The sequence below is a fragment of the Aethalodelphis obliquidens genome, unplaced genomic scaffold (genome assembly GCF_003676395.1).
Source record: "Aethalodelphis obliquidens isolate GAN/ISIS:26980383/991018 unplaced genomic scaffold, ASM367639v1 scaffold64, whole genome shotgun sequence".
In the NCBI taxonomy this organism is placed as follows: Eukaryota; Metazoa; Chordata; class Mammalia; order Artiodactyla; family Delphinidae; genus Aethalodelphis; species Aethalodelphis obliquidens.
This window is the reverse complement of record NW_020838008.1, coordinates 6285101-6300696: the sequence shown is the minus strand read 5'-3', so window position 1 is coordinate 6300696 and position 15596 is coordinate 6285101. Positions and strand designations below refer to the sequence as shown.

The 15596-nt window shown below is 48.1% G+C and overlaps 1 protein-coding gene across 2 annotated transcripts in view; it reads right to left on the bottom strand.

Annotated features, from left to right (window-relative positions):
• Positions 1–1513: 1513 nt before the first annotated feature.
• Positions 1514–15596, bottom strand: part of MOB3B (MOB kinase activator 3B) — a 204724-nt gene continuing 190641 nt past the window's right edge. For both annotated transcript variants that reach the window (XM_027088954.1, XM_027088955.1), the window contains exon 4: positions 1514–2946. In XM_027088954.1, the coding sequence (XP_026944755.1) occupies positions 2917–2946 (30 nt within the window). In that variant the 3' untranslated portion in view covers positions 1514–2916. The remainder of the gene's footprint in view (positions 2947–15596) is intronic.

Genomic DNA, 15596 nt, shown 5'->3' with positions numbered 1-15596 from the left:
TCAGAAAAAAATGCCAGATTGGGGAACATTCTACAAACAAACCAGCCAGAACTCTTTACTAATGTCAGTGTCATGAAAGACCCACATACGCGCACGCACACACACACACACACGTACACACACACCTCACACATACATAAAAGAAGGACTCTAATCCATTAACGAAAGAGAATGACAACTACGGGTATATGGATGTCATTGTAATCTTTCCTTTTTGAAATTTCCACTTTGACATTTCTCAAAAAAAAAAAAAAAAAAGAAAATCATCGATACATGTATTACTCAACTAAAAAAAAAAATAGTGGGAAATGAGGGAGAGTGAGCCAGGTTAGGAGGAAGAAGCAAGATGTCAATCTCAGACCCAGAGAGTAGGAGATGCCTGAAGAGATGCCAGGAGCTCAGATCTCTATTTGCCAGGAGAGGTACTTAGGATGTAGTCAGGCCAAAGAGATAAAAGATCGTCTGTAATGATTTTCTTCAGAATTTGCCAAACAAAGTTCTACGGGAATAGGAACAGTCTGTAATTAAAACGTAAGAGTGGTTTGCCAGCACTTACCCTAGCAGTGCCGATTAGCGCAGCGAGCAATACAACCAGGGGGAAATTGTTCCAAGAAGTTTTAAAAAACTCTGGATTTCTTTTTAATTGAGTGGAAATTGCATATGCACAAACAGTTAACAGAAAATAACCTTCAAAAGACTTCATAACAGAAGTCTTCAGAGTCCAGCATCCTACGTGATCAGGCATATTGAAATACCGGAACTTAGTCCACTTTTTTTTTTTTTTTTTTTTTGCGGTACGCGGGCCTCTCTCTGTTGTGGCCTCTCCCATTGCGGAGCACAGGCTCCGGACACGCAGGCTCAGCGGCCATGGCTCACGGGCCCAGCCGCTCCGCGGCATGTGGGATCTTCCCGGACCGGGGCACGAGCCCGCGTCCCCTGCATCGGCAGGCGGACTCTCAACCACTGCGCCACTAGGGAAGCCCAACTTAGTCAACTTTTTAATGCAAAACTCCTGTGTTTTCCATTGTGCAGCGCTTCAGAGTTCCTCCCAGGGCCTGGGCTCCATGCTGTCACTTCTCTGTCTCACTGCTCAACACTCCCACGTGGCACTAACTGCATCGTGCATAGGTCGGGAAGACGGGCTCATTTGTCTGATCTCCGGATGCTTAGGACAGTCAGATATCCTTTCAGCCAAAAATGATGCTGAGAAAAATCTTCGCCTATCTTGTCCTCTCGAAGTTACTTAGGAAGCAAAAAACCAAAAAGCAAAAAAGGTACGTTTGTTGTTGATCAGAGCGCAACAATATGGAGAGAGGTAGCAGCACTTGGATTCCATGAGACAACTTTGACGAGATACAAAGCAAGGGTCGGTTTGCCGGGTTAGGTCAACACAGAATGCCACGGTGCCCAGACAGTTCACCCTTTCTGTCTGGACCAAGAAAGACTTCATGCCTTTCTAGGCTCTCGCAGCAGCTCCAGATGGTTTTAACACATTACATGCAATGAAACAAAATCAGAGCTGTTGAGTTATTCTTTAATCAGTATTACATTGAAATGCCCTAATACATTCTTATCTACATCCCTCCACCAACTGCTATTTTGTCGAATTCAAATGCTCACTGGAAGTATCATCACCCCCTAGTCATAGGCTCTCAGGACCACCACGGTTTTGCGAATGAATCAGAGAAGGCAACATTGCTTCGGCTAAAAGTCACTTAGCTTTCAAAAGGCAGGATGTAGCACAGAATGATTCTGTCTACTGGGATAGAAACACTGGGAAGGATGGGAGAAGGAAGTTGGCTCCAGCTCCACCGTTACCTTGGCAACTGTGGCCCCAGCATCCTCCGGGCAGAAATTAACTTTGTGCCATAATATCATAAGGCAGAGGAAGGGAGAGCGCAGAGGAAGAGGAAGAAAACATCGGCTGGATCTAGAAGCTCAGAGGGCCGTCTGGGGCGATTAAGAATCAGTGGGCGGGGCATTTGAGCTACAGGCACCAAATGACCCATTGTACTTTTGTTGGGTTTTTTTTTTCCACTGAAATTTCAGTATTGTTCGAAGATAGCCACCACGCCCTTTAATAATGAACAAACACTGCACTAATTTGGCTCAGGGCGTCTGCTGATCATTCTTGGTCATTTATAACTTCCTTTTATTTCTCTCTTCGGGGAAATCAGGGAAAAAAAAAATATCTTGAACGGAAGAGACAAGGAATGGTGTGGTTATAAAAAGCACATTCTGTTGAGGGTGAACTGGTAACTAGTTAGCCTTAGGCTAGAGACCAGTCTCCTCCCTGCAATGAAAGTGTGCAGACCCTATCTGGGGCAAGAAAAGCCACCCCGTGGAGTGGTCCCTGGTCAAACTGCTTATGGGGGAAACTGCACTGATGCTGTGGGACGGACCTCCCAGCCAAGACCACGGCATCAGGGCCAGAGCCTGCAGGGACTGCACAGGAAGGCTTGTTAGAGAAAAACTGGCTGTGCGTCCAGAGCTCCAAAATTCACTGGGTACTCAGAAAACACGTTACAGAAAAGGCAGCCGGCTGACGAGACAGGTAAGTGGAAAAGTACAGGTAAGTATCTCAGTCTCAAAACCTGAATTCCAGTAAAGCTTAGGTGGCAGGTCACAGGCAGAACTGCGACACGCATGTAAGTGCAGAGGCTTCCTTCCTCCAGGATGGGTGAGGGGCCGTCCTTCTCTCCTGGCCAGGTCCACAGGTCACGGCTAGCAGCGCTCAGACGGTTAAGAGCACACGAGGTGAGCGGGGAACATCTCTCAGGAGTCACCGCCGGTCTCCAGCATGCCTGCTCCCAGAAGTAGGTGCGCCTTTTCAGCCAGGGAGGTCTCCCTCCTGCCGGCCCGGGACTCCAGGAGGAAACAGCTTTTCCTCTTTCTTCCGTAGGGTAAGATGGGGCGTTAGTGACACATCCTGCTCGTCATCTCTTTCTGGAAAGCAGGGGGAGAAGGATGGTTAGGAGTAACTATAAGCAGAGCAATGACTTGTTGAAGGATTCTGAAAATACCCTGGCAACCTCTGGAGCCTTTAAACCAGAGGTTGCAAGCATGGCCCAGGAATAAGGCTCTGCATACAGATGTGTTCCACTGGCTGCAGGCTTTTTTTTTTTTAAATCAAAGCAATGTTTAAAAACCTCAGCTAACTTGCCAAAATTCCAGGTTGCTCTGTGTTTTGGAAAAATTGCAAGATCTGGAGCCACTGGGCAGCTGAGTTGAGAATTGCTGTCCTCTTCAGATGCAGAATACACTCTCCAGTTTGCCCTAGTCTCCACCACTCCCAGCAGTCTCCCCATCAGGAGTGAAGTATCACTTACTGGTTGATATGATCATTGGATTTAGACGGCTGTTTTTCTTACAGTAGAGCACAATTTCTCTTTACGTAAGTTTCAGTCAAAGATGAAAAAATGAAGGATAGGTACAAGTCGAGAAAAGTGGGAGGAAGGACATTTCTTAATAGAAATGAAGACTATCCCAATGTGTCTGACAGTCAACCACAACCAGCTGGCCTTTCTATAAATGCTCTTGTGGGCATTTATAGATCCCAAATGTGCCATCTGTTCTCCTTCTCTGGGGCTCTGCACAGGCGAGACCCTTGCCCGTGGCCTGCTCCTATCACGCCCTGCTCTCTTGGCTAATTGCCATTCATTTTCCCAACTCCAGCAAGATGACTCTGATCTGCCTGGGAGGCCTTCAGGCACTCCCGCCCCTCCCACCGTGCATCAGCCACGCCCCCCACCTGTGCCCACCTGGAGGCCTGCGTGCAAGAAGCCAGTTTGTACACGTGTGTGTGTGTGTGTGTGTGTGTGTGCGCGTGCACACACATGGGCGACGGGCATGTGGGTTAGCTCTACTTGTGAGCTCCAAGGTGTCAGGAAGAAGAAACCCTCACTAGCACAGTGCCTGGCACAGGGCAGCAGCTCCTCTTTCATCCTTAAGAATGTCCTGGATCGCAGGCTGGGAAGGAGACTTGTGCCTTGTGGCATTTAGGAGGACACGTTTCATATATTTTAGTTAGATGAATGAGCCGCTTCTGAGGTCCACCTGCTGCAGAGCTGACGCCAGCTGCTACCTCTCTTGCACGCTGACCCCAGCTCACCCTCCAGCGCCCCCTATCAAATAGGAAACATCTGAGTAACAGGAGCTTGCGAATAGGCGTGCCAGCTGCTCAGAGACTCGATTAGAAAACGATACCAATGTGCTGGCTAAAAAAATAACCAAATATACAGAACAGAATCTAGGTACTTTTGCACCCTTATAATATTAAGCAAGGCAATTATGTAGAGATACGTATATTGAAAAATTAAGTGACCATTTACTTATGCTCCGTACTTGTGCTATGGACCAGGTGCCTGGGAGATGAGGTCACTGTTCTCAAGGAACTACAGTCTATCAGGGAGAAAACAGTATAAAATACAATGACATAAATGTTAATATTTAGAGGAGGAGATGAGGCATGGTAGAACCCAATCCACCCATCCCACTCTGCCCTCACTACCACCCTGCGTGACCTCCCTGAGCTTTTGGGTCTTAGCTGAAGTGGCCCCTTTCTAGGGATACCCTTCCGAACCTCCAGGATAGGGCATCACCTCCTCTTCTGCTCTTCCATAGCACCCTTCTCCACAACCAGGATAGTCTTTCTGTTTCACTCCTGCCTCCTGGATTCATCCCTTGTAAGAGCCTGTAAGACCCACGGAGAAAAGGGCTGTGTCTGTGGTCTGTGCTGTGTCCCCAGTGCCTGGCAAGTGATGATGGATAAAATGTTTGTGCAATCCAGCAATGAATGGGCTCCCAGTGTCCTCATCTGTGAAGCAGACCAGTGATGCCTACTTGAGGTGAGTGGGAAGGTTAAAAAGTATTCATGGACAGAGTATGCATTCATTCCCTTTCCTGATCTCTCCAGAAGCACAAACATGGCAGCAGCCACTGTGTGCTGGGAAGACAGAGCCTTGAGAAGACTTCTCTGATAATGTACCCACTGAGATGGACTCCACAACCTAGAGGAGGAAGAGTCTGACAGGTGAGGGTGGGAGAAGGGGGACTGGAGAACAGGGGCTGTGGCTGGAGGGAAGCACAGTCGAGGTGGAGCCCGCCAGGGATCTGATGCTGCTGTGGCTGGAGCAGGGGGGCTGGGGCAGGATGGGGACGCAGGGGTGGGGAGACAGGTAAGCGCACAACTATTTGAAAAAGGACCCACGCACCTGGTGTGGGGGGATGGAAATAGATGATGACAACCTGAAAAGGAATTTGCTGTTCCTCTGTTAAGCTTCCAAAGGTTCTTGTGTTTTTGGTTAACTTTTTGTGACAGAGATGGGAAAAATTAGGTGGGAATTAGGTGGGAATACAAAGTGTGTGTGTGTGTGTGTGTGTGTGTGTGTGTGTGTGCGCGGGTGTGTGTGGGTGTGTTTGAAAGAGTGAGAGCAAGAGAGTGAAGGAGAGATCATGGGATGAAGACAACTTTGCCTTTATAACTAATTCTCATAATTATTTGCAATGGGTCAGGATTACAGAAAGAAAGGAACTAGCATTTGTTAAGCCCCTATGAGTTGCAGGTGCTTCAGGTGGTTATATTACTATCATTGCCTCTGTAAAACTTTGACAGAAGAGGAATTCAGGCCTCAGAGCAGAAGTGATGTGCTCAGGGTGAACAGGTATGGTGGACAGTGAGCTGCCGAGCTTAAATGGTAACAGTCGCTTCCATCAAACAAAGGTTTGCTGTTGTTTAGTCTCGGTGTCCCTCATGGCTCTACAGATATCACTTCATGTAACCCTTACCCTGATCCTGTGAAGTAAGCTTTGCCATCCCCATTGGTCTGATGAGGAAACAGGCACAGAGACAGAGAATAACTTATCAAAGTCACACAGAAAGTGGCAGAAGTAGAGATTTAAATTCAGATCTAGCTGGATGCAAAGGCCAGCTCTTTCCACTACACCACATGACCATGGTTTAAGCCTCTGAGACATTCTTATGAATATGCATCTGAGTGATATTGACTTATATTAATTAACAATTAATTGCAATCGTTCCTGAATTTTCAAAATGCCAAAGAGATAGTTTTTCTTTATCCAGACTGATGCCACTTTGAGTTACAAGTGCAATCGGTAAATACTAAAACAATTATGCCACTAAAAGACTATAGACACAAGAAATATGGAAGGCTTTTTTTTTTTTTTTTTTTTAAGGAAAGCAGAAGAGGGAAAAGATTGAGAGAGGATATGGGACTTAAGCAAAGCCACTGAGTTAGTCTGTGAAAAGCCAGGACCAGTGCTTTCCTCACCACACCGTGCAGCCTCAAATGCAGGAGAAAAACTGTTTACTATGAGGCCTCTTAACGTTCTTACAGGGAATGAATGGTTGAAATAGGTCTGAAACTTGAGGAAGGACGGCTCAGTTGGATCCGCCCTGCAAAAGCCCACAAGCCTTCACAGCTGTATTCTAGCGATTTCCCACTGGGTGGCGCCAATGGGCTGGCTAAAAACCAACTGGTTCTGAGGGAAAAAACCCAAACCAAAAAAAAAAAAAACCAGACAGGACTTCCCTGGTGGCGCAGTGGTTGGGAGTCCGCCTGCCGATGCAGGGGACACGGCTTCGTGCCCCGGTCCCGGAAGATCCCACATGCCGCGGAGAGGCTGGGCCCGTGAGCCATGGCCGCTGAGCCTGCGCTCCACAACGGGAGAGGCCGCAACAGTGAGAGGCCCGCGTACCGTAATAAAACCCAAAACCAAACAAAAACCAGACAATATTGGGTTCCATGGCTTTCCTCTTCATCACAGCCCTCCTGCAGGCATCCAGCAGTGCCAACACACGTTCCTTCCTATCGGGGAGAGTGGCTTAAACAACTCCTATGCAGTTTGCTCTGTAGGGATGAATTTGCCATTGCAGGAGTTATCTGAACCCACCATGTATTAAGTCCACTAAAGAACTCCAGCAGGCGCTTAAGAGGTTTCTGCAGAGGTAGTGTGAATTTTCTGAGAAATGTTCCTAAAGGCTGTATTTGGCTTGTACGTGAAGACTTTTCAAGCACCCAGATTTTTAAAAATCCATTCTTAAAGAGTAAGGTCAGGTTTTGGTTGTGCTCAGTCGGCACCATTGCGGCAGAACTCGATTCTGCAAAGTCCCTGATTCCCGACTCTCAGCAGAACAAAGTCCACACTCTGCAGCCTGGCAAACAAAGCTGTTCTTAACTGGATCCACCCACCCTGCTCACCTCCTGTTGAAGCCCGGCCCACTCACCACACCCATCAGGCAAACTAGACTCCTCCCCGTTCTCCAACAGCTCCGGTCTGTAACGTTTCCAGTAGCTTCTCATCGGCTGTTTCTTCCATCTGGCAAATGTTTTCTGCCCTTCTATGCCTGGCAAACTTTGATATCCTTCAAGGTCAGAAAGGGTTAATTAGCTCCCTTCCCGAGTTCCTCCATCACTTTGCACACACCTGCATCACACTGCTTTCTACCAGCACAGGAACTCACCATTTCATCTTGCCTGAGTCTGAACAGACCCTTAAAACTTTGTTATATAGTAATATACGATGAGGGATATGTTGGTCAAGTCACATAACAGTATGTATGGTTTGATCCAATTATATTAGGAAAAAATATAAAGTATGAGTCCAGCATGATAAGTTTACCTCTGGGTGAATGGAATAATATATGTTTTCTATTTCTGACATTTGCCTTTTACATATTCTCTAGCTTTTTAGATATTTTTAATATACATGTAATTTTTCCTAAAAAATAAGCTTCAGTCATTTAAAAAAAAAGAGAGAAGTAGGGGCTTCCCTGGTGGCGCAGTGGTTGAGAGTCCGCCTGCCGATGCAGGGGACACGGGTTCGTGCCCCGGTCCGGGAAGATCCCACATACCGCGGAGCGGCTGCGCCCCTGAGCCATGGCCGCTGAGCCTGCGCGTCCAGAGCCTGTTGCTCCGCAACGGGAGAGGCCACAACAGTGAGAGGCCCGCGTACCGCAAAAAAAAAAAAAAAAAAAAAAAAAAGAGAGAAGTAGACCAAATCTCCACATTGAAATCATAGTTTTGGAAATGAAGTTAAAATGATTTTGCCTAGTCTTTGTGGGGAACGGTGGTGGTGGATGAAATCAGCATATCTTCTGCATAAGATACTCAGCCACTTCTGATCTAAAACATTTAAAATTAAAATAGAGATCTTTGCTAGCATTTGAAAGTTTTATTTGTTTGTTTGTTTGTTTTAATATACATGGAACAAACTTGTGTGAATTCTACGAGTCACATCTTCCTCTTATTTCTCAGTGGAGCCATTTTGAGAACTGGCCATGGAGGGAATAAACTGTCCAGAGAAGTAAAATGATTTATTCCGTGTCACGCAAATAATTTCTGACCCGACCAAGACTACAAAGAAACCAACTGACTTAGCTTACTACACCATACCATCACACATCCCAGTAATCGAATTTTCACATGGAAGAAAGAAATGTGATGTCTGCTAGGTGTCAGTCATCATGCTAGCATAACCATATGAATAAGTTAACATTAGGAATGATAAAATGAGCTCCAAAAAGGAGTGACAGAATCACAGGATCACGGACTATACTGTTCAAGCTGGGAGGACACCTGGATGTGATCTAGTCCAAGACCTTCATTCCAGAGATGTGAAGACCCGGCTGTGAGGGAGGAAGTGACTTGCCGAGGGTGGGACCACTGATAAATGGCGGCGCCAGGACTCCCGACCTGTGGACCCTGCACTCCACGTTGATTTCAGAGAGAGGCAACTTGTGTACACAAGGATTTCTTAAGAGTCACCTCAGTGTGCTTCAGGAAAATCCCCCTTGCATTACTGGCTCTCCTCCACGTAGACCTAAAACCCAAATGGCTCTCCACAGCTTTCAAACTAAGTCCCAACTCTAGCATCTAGCCTTGGTGTAGACTACTCAACCACTCGGCCGTCACTCCCCAACTCTCCTTGTCTACCGTTGAGCCCACAGCAATGCCCCTATATACGCTTTCCTTTGCTCCTCTCTTCCCAAAACACCTTTCTCCCAACTCCAGCATCCTTCGAGACCCTTGACCATTTTCCCCCCTCAGGAACACCATCTCCTACCCTCCCCACCCCGTCGCCAAGAAGTCTCAGGTAGTCCTCTTCTGCTTTCCCTTTGTGCCCACAGTACCTCTCACATTGTTCTATGACACTTCATTAATTCCTGGTTCCAGCAAGAGATTGCTCTGGAAGAGATGAACCATATTTTGTTTCTGTTTGGACCCTGGTGCACAAGGCTTGCCATACAAGGGGCTGTAAAAATATTTGCTAATTAGACAAAAATCCAATGAAGATGAACAATTATTAGGTCTTAAAGACCCAGTAAAACGAGAGGTAGAGGAAAATACAAACTGAATACCTACTACGGCGGAGGCACCTATATTTATTGTGTGTACTTCTTGCTCAAAACTCTGTGAAGTAGGCATTGCTCCTTCTAACTTACAGATGAGGAAACAGGCTCAAAGAACTGAAGTAACGTGTCCAAGTTCACGCAGCTAGCCAAGTGGAAGGATAAGGGTCAGATTTGGTTGCTTCAAAAACAAAAACAAGTAAGCAGACTAAATACATCCTGTTTCTATTACTCCACTGGGAGGAGAAATAAAGAAAAGGACTGAGGTTCTTTGTTTTTCTAGTGTTTTAACATATATTGGGCACAGAAGTGCTACAGCAACAGCATTTTAAAGCCAATTTCTTGTTTTTAATTCACCAACTTTCTGCTAATTCTGAGAAACAAGAAGGAGAAAGGGGAGGAAGGAATATTGGAAATAAAGCAATGATTTAGGAAGAACAGGACACAAAGGGACGAAAAGAAGGTGGGTATAGAAGGCGCCGCAGTGTGATAAGAATGAGAACACTGGGCCCAGCGCTTCGTGAAAATGACCTTTGTGTAAGCGGGTCCTTCCCACCACCAGCCACCACGAAAACAGGGTAGCTTGAAACACACAGCATATCGTTAGATCTGGCAGAAAGAGGGAAGTATTCAATCAACAGCCTCTCATCTAACAGAACATAGGTACACACACACACATACACACACACACACACACACACACACACACACACACACACTTTCCTTCTCCAGTAATGGAGCTCCACCAACACATTTTAAAGGCACTATGTTAAGGTGATAGTTGCCAAAAAGACAAAGGAAAACGGTGAGTCCACCAAAAAGGGCCAAGGTGCGGGGCAGGGAGAGGGGGGCCGGGGGGAGGGGTGCTCCTTTTCTAATGTGCTTCCTCGTGACCAACCAGCAGCACAGCCTCAGGGCCCCCCAGTTCCCGGCAGCCCCCTAAGCTGGAGCACGGCCACCCCTCACCTCTCCTCAGCCTCCTCTCAGATGAAGACAGATTTGGGAAAGTGGGTTTGAACTGCAGCGTGAATTACAGGGACCACATTTCTGGCTGGGCTGGGGGGATGGGATATGAGTCAACCCTGTAACTGAGAAGACGTCTTCATTCCCGACAACTTGGTTAGGCCCCCGGGGGGGTTGGCAGCCAGGTCAGCAAAATGACTTTCTGCACAGCCTTGCATCCTACAGATTCCACTTCTTAAAGACTTTAAAACCTCCAAGTTGTATCCATATTATCCATTTGTTTCTTTTGCTATTGGCTCTTTTCCCCTCCCCTAACAAGTGTGTGGATGGAAAATGTTGACCATCTCGAAAATTCCATTTCTCAAGGGTCTGCTCTCCCCACCACCCCATTCCAAACAAAGAGCTGCCGATGCCCATGCTAGGATTTCACCAGAACTACCCCTAACCCACCCGCCCCCTGGGGTCCTCAGCTCCTGACCATACCCATTTCCCTCTGGCCATCTTTCTACACCAGAGGTCAAGCAGATATTTTGCTATTTCCTTATCTCGGGATCTAACCCACGGGTAGCAAAGCAAGTCCCTTTGGAAACGGCAGTTTTCCTGGAGGAGCAGGGAGGATGAGAACCAAAAGAAAAGCGAGCTGGCATCAGCAAGGACGCTATGATGGTCAGCTGAGCCTCATGGGGCAACGTGGGGTGATTCCTGAGTGCAGGCAGGGACCAGGGTTCAACGAGGACTCTTCTAGCATCATGACGCTGTGAGAAGCAGGGCCACACCAGTGTCAGAAGGACTCGAGGAACCGGCACGGGTGGCTTTAGGGAGGAAGTGATGCTGTGCAAGGTACTTGATGACGGGGATCAAAATCAGTTGCTGTCTTCGAATCATCCAGTTTGGAGGACTCAGAATTTCCCATGATACCATGCTGCCTTGTGATTCCAACGTGTAGACAAGGCCAAAGGCCTACACTCTCTAATCTCTGCTGGTATCATCAGCAGCGCAGGCTGGAAAGCTGCTGCTGAAGATCCAGAAACGCACAAAACTCGTTTCCACTTCCCTCCATCTCCTACCAGAAAAAGTCTCAGCAAATTAAGTGACTGCAGGACTCTGGGACCTACCCCCCTCCAGCCTTGCACACACCTTGCTTCTGTTTGTTTCTGCACGAGAGCCCCGTTTCCTTAGCCTGCCCAGAACACACCTGTTCATCCTTTCACGCCCTGTGTAAGTGTCTCCGGATGGGAGACAGAGAACTCAGGGAAAGGGAACAGGCCTCAGGGGAAAAGGAAAGAGAGAAAGACGATCCCGGAGGGCCCCAGGGCTGGGTGCTAAGACTGTGGCCTGGTAGTTAGCTCTCCCTCAGACAGCGTCTCCCTTAGCTCTGAAGGGCAGTATTTCACTTCAAGGGGGAGTCCAGTAAAATACCAGGCTGTTTGCTGCAGGGAAATCCCTGGAACAAGAGAGAGGAGGGGGAAAGAAAAGCAAACAAGCAGGTACAAAACATCCCCAGCCACTCTCCTGCCCAATCCCTGTGGGACAGCTAGTCTTCAGAAGGTAGAAACAGGGGGGCAGCTCCTGCCACCCTCGGGCACAGGGCGGCCATGCATCTCACCCACCCAGAGGAGGCCAGCTCTCCCCTGCTGCAGTGTTTCTCCTCTGGCTTTCTAGAATCCACAAAGCTGCACCTATGACATTGACCTTTTCCCAAGTGCCTTGACAATTGCGGGGGTTTGTGGGGGGCGTGTGGGGTGGGGCTGCTGTAGGCAGAGGGTTGAGCGGGGGGGGGGGGGGGAAGAGCAGGTAAATCCTTGGGTGGGGCCTCCCAGGGCAGGACTCTGTAAGGAGCCCTCGGTTCCGCCCACACCGCAGGGCAGAACCAGTGAGGATGATTAAGCCTTTGCCTACAGCAGGGCCACCCAACACGCTCCCCAGAAACGCGAGCCCAGTGCAATCTCCTTGGGTGAACTGGACCATTCAGAGCTGGTTCCAGAGATCGAGATCGCTGAGGGTCTTCACTTGTGAGCTGCCCAGGAGTCTGCGTGGTCCCACCCCTGGGTGCAGAGCACTTCCTTCTGCCCTCAGGGCCTCGAAGCCCTGAGGGTGCTGCTCTCCCCTGTGATCCTGTGGGCCAGGCTTCTGGGCCCGGAAGCTTCTGTTCCTAAGAACAGACAGACCACGGAGCAAAGACCAGGTGCCTCGGGCGAGAGTTGCGCACCTGGCCTGAACATTTTTAAAAACTTTTTTTCTTAACGTCGTTGTGTCTGTTAGACGGAGAAAGAATTCCAGGGGGAGACTGACACCAGCCACCTTAAATGATTTTTGGAACAAGCCTTTATACATATGAATAACTTGATGAATGAATAAATGAAGTAGTGCCAGGTCACCAAAGATGGGGCAGTAGTATCCCAGCCTTAATGAATCAACGAAAGTGTATTGTGCAGCTCACAGAGCAGTAGCTACACTTCCGGCCCTTCTTTCTATGTGCCAAACTGTGCTCAACGCTTTATACTCATGACTTCATTCAGTCCTTACAGCAGTCTCATGGGGTGAGTGGTACTATCCTCATTTTACAGACGACAGAACTGGGGTTAAGTACCTTGGTCAAAGTCACATCACTCATTAGGGTAGCCAAGGTTGAAACTTGCAAACCTGTCTTCCTAACCAGTCTGCTATAACCCAAGGCATCGCCCCGAACGGATCTTCACTCGTATCTGCGTGTGCTTTCAGCTGAGTCTTCGGGTTGGCAGCCTTCTAAAACCAGCCCCTGCCGCCGGGGTGGGGGAGGGCAGTGTGGGCGGGCCGGGGCCATGACCGGTGGAGCCGTCCGTGGGAGGCCCACAGCCAGGGCTGCGGACTTCCCTTGCTGGCATCCCCAGGTCTGAAGTCCTTTAAGGCAGGCAGGGCAGCCAGACTGCAAACGTTTAAAAAAATTCTCCCCGATTCAAGTATACACGTGATCCAACCATCACACAGAAATTAAAAATGTTCCTTCTGCCTTCTCTTAGGAATGTGGGTGGCACGAAAGCCAAAAGAAATAAAAATAGAAACATGGCAGGCCAGACCACCCTACACAGGAAAGAAAAATATTTATTTGATTAATTCTGTTCCTAAACAGCAGCCCACATCACTGCCACAGAGGGCGGACCCCACGCGGGGGTGTGTGTGCACACGTATGCACGCCCCCACATACATGGATACACATGTATGGATGGATAAACACAGAGACCTGCCACCCACAGAGAATATTTATTCATACTCATGCAAGAATCAAACTGCTCTTCTTTCCCCAAATCCTGCAAACATTAAAAATAAGTCACATCATGTAAACACATTCAGCCTCTTGATTTACACTTGCTCTTACAAGGGCAGAGCTGCACATTTTTGAAGTTCTCTCCTTTAACCACAGGAGACGGGATACGGACGCACGGCGGGCTGCCTCATGGCGTATCATGAAAGCAAGAGAATGAACTGAAAACGTTTCGTCATCACTGCATTTCTCGAGATCAACTCGGCAGACTGCTGCCAGCCCCCGATCTGCCACTCCGTGCTTTTTAACATCCTGATTTCTCTGCAGATCTACCAACCACGTCTTCCCCCATCCCATCCCGTCCCATCCCATCCCTCTCGCTGGTGCAGTGTTAGTTAACACTTGACCATGGCAGTGCATGGATCCAGCCTGATTTCTGCTCAAAGTGATGCTACTATAACCCAACAAGGCACAGTGTTGGCCCTCTCTGGTGGTCTGCTGCTTCTCCCTCCTCCTTTCCATCTCTGCCTGCCCACCTCCTCCACAGCCTGGCTTGGGGTCCGACTCCCTGCCTCCCATACCCTGCATCTGTCAGCACAGCTGGACTGGTTTCTGGTAGATGCTACTTAAGCCCCTTGTTTTGGGATGAGCCACGGGTAACTCAATGCACGCACGCCCTTGGAGGGATGGGACAGATTTCAGCGTGGTCCAGTGCCCACCTCTCGGGTTGCCCGGTTCTTTGAGGACTGTTTGTGGGAAGGCAGGTAAGGAACTCCCCCCGATTTGCTTCTGTCACTTGGCCTTTTCATGGGAGGCAGGGGTGGGGAGGGAAGAACACAGGCTGGGAAAGCATTCCCAATCTAGGTTAGGCTGCAGGCACAGACTTCTAGTTATCCTGAGAGAAGCTAAACGCGTCCAGCTCTGGACGACATTCAAAACACCCTGACGAAGCATCATTTGTCATTTCGGGTGTAACCTGAAGTTCAAGGGCATGAGTCCCAGGAGGAAGAATTTACGGCCCTGGGGAAAACAAAGGATTCCACAGAAGAGGGTCAGCCTGGCTGAATTCACCACAGGACAGAGCTTGCCATCACTTAATAAGACCTCTACTGTGTGTCTGATGAAAACATACGGAGATTTTTCTTCCTCAGTCAGCCTGTAATTTAGGAAATTTGTAGTTTCTTAGCAATCTCATACTTTTGGTAGAAACAAAGTATTATGTGGATGGGGTAAATAGACATGAAACAAACTTAATTTTCATTTTAATAAAATAAGACCTATTGCTAGGAGTTTGACTACCACCAACTGAAACATGTTCTCAAGCTCCCAAAGAGAGAAATGTAGCCTCCCCAGAGCTTTAGGGCCTGATCGCCATTTTGTGCCCCACTTTGTAACTTTCGTCTCTATGGGGTGGTCATTGTGCTTCCCCTATGGAGAAACTGAAACTTGCAGAGGTTAGTGAGGTGCCCGAGGTTACATGGTTAATACCTGGCAGAGCGGGAACTTAAACCAGTATCTGTCATTGACATCTTGTCCATGGGCCTTGGAATCCTGTTTTTCCTCTACTTCAGGGACCTGGAAATTGCAGTCCTTGGCCCCAATCCAATCCACACCTGTTATGTATGGTCCATAAGCTAAGAATGACTTTTACACTTTTAAACAGTTGAAAAAAAAATCAAAAGAAGAGTAATACTTTCTGATGCATGAACATTACATGACATTTAAATTTCAATCCTCATCAATAAGGGTGAAGTTGGAACCCAGCGACACCCTCTGTTTATGTGTTGTCCAGGGCTGCTTTCCCATGTCAATGGCGGAGCTGAGTAGATGTGGCCCACAGGCCCAAACACTCGATATCTGGATCTTTTCAGAAAAAGTTTGCTAGCACTGGTCTGCACCCCATGGGTACCTCGAGCAGTGGGACTCTATTGTTTTAAAGCCCATGTGGTTATAAACGGCCCCCCAGCTGCCTTTCCAAAATCGACCTGGTCATAAATATCTCTCCTATCCTGGGACAGCAGT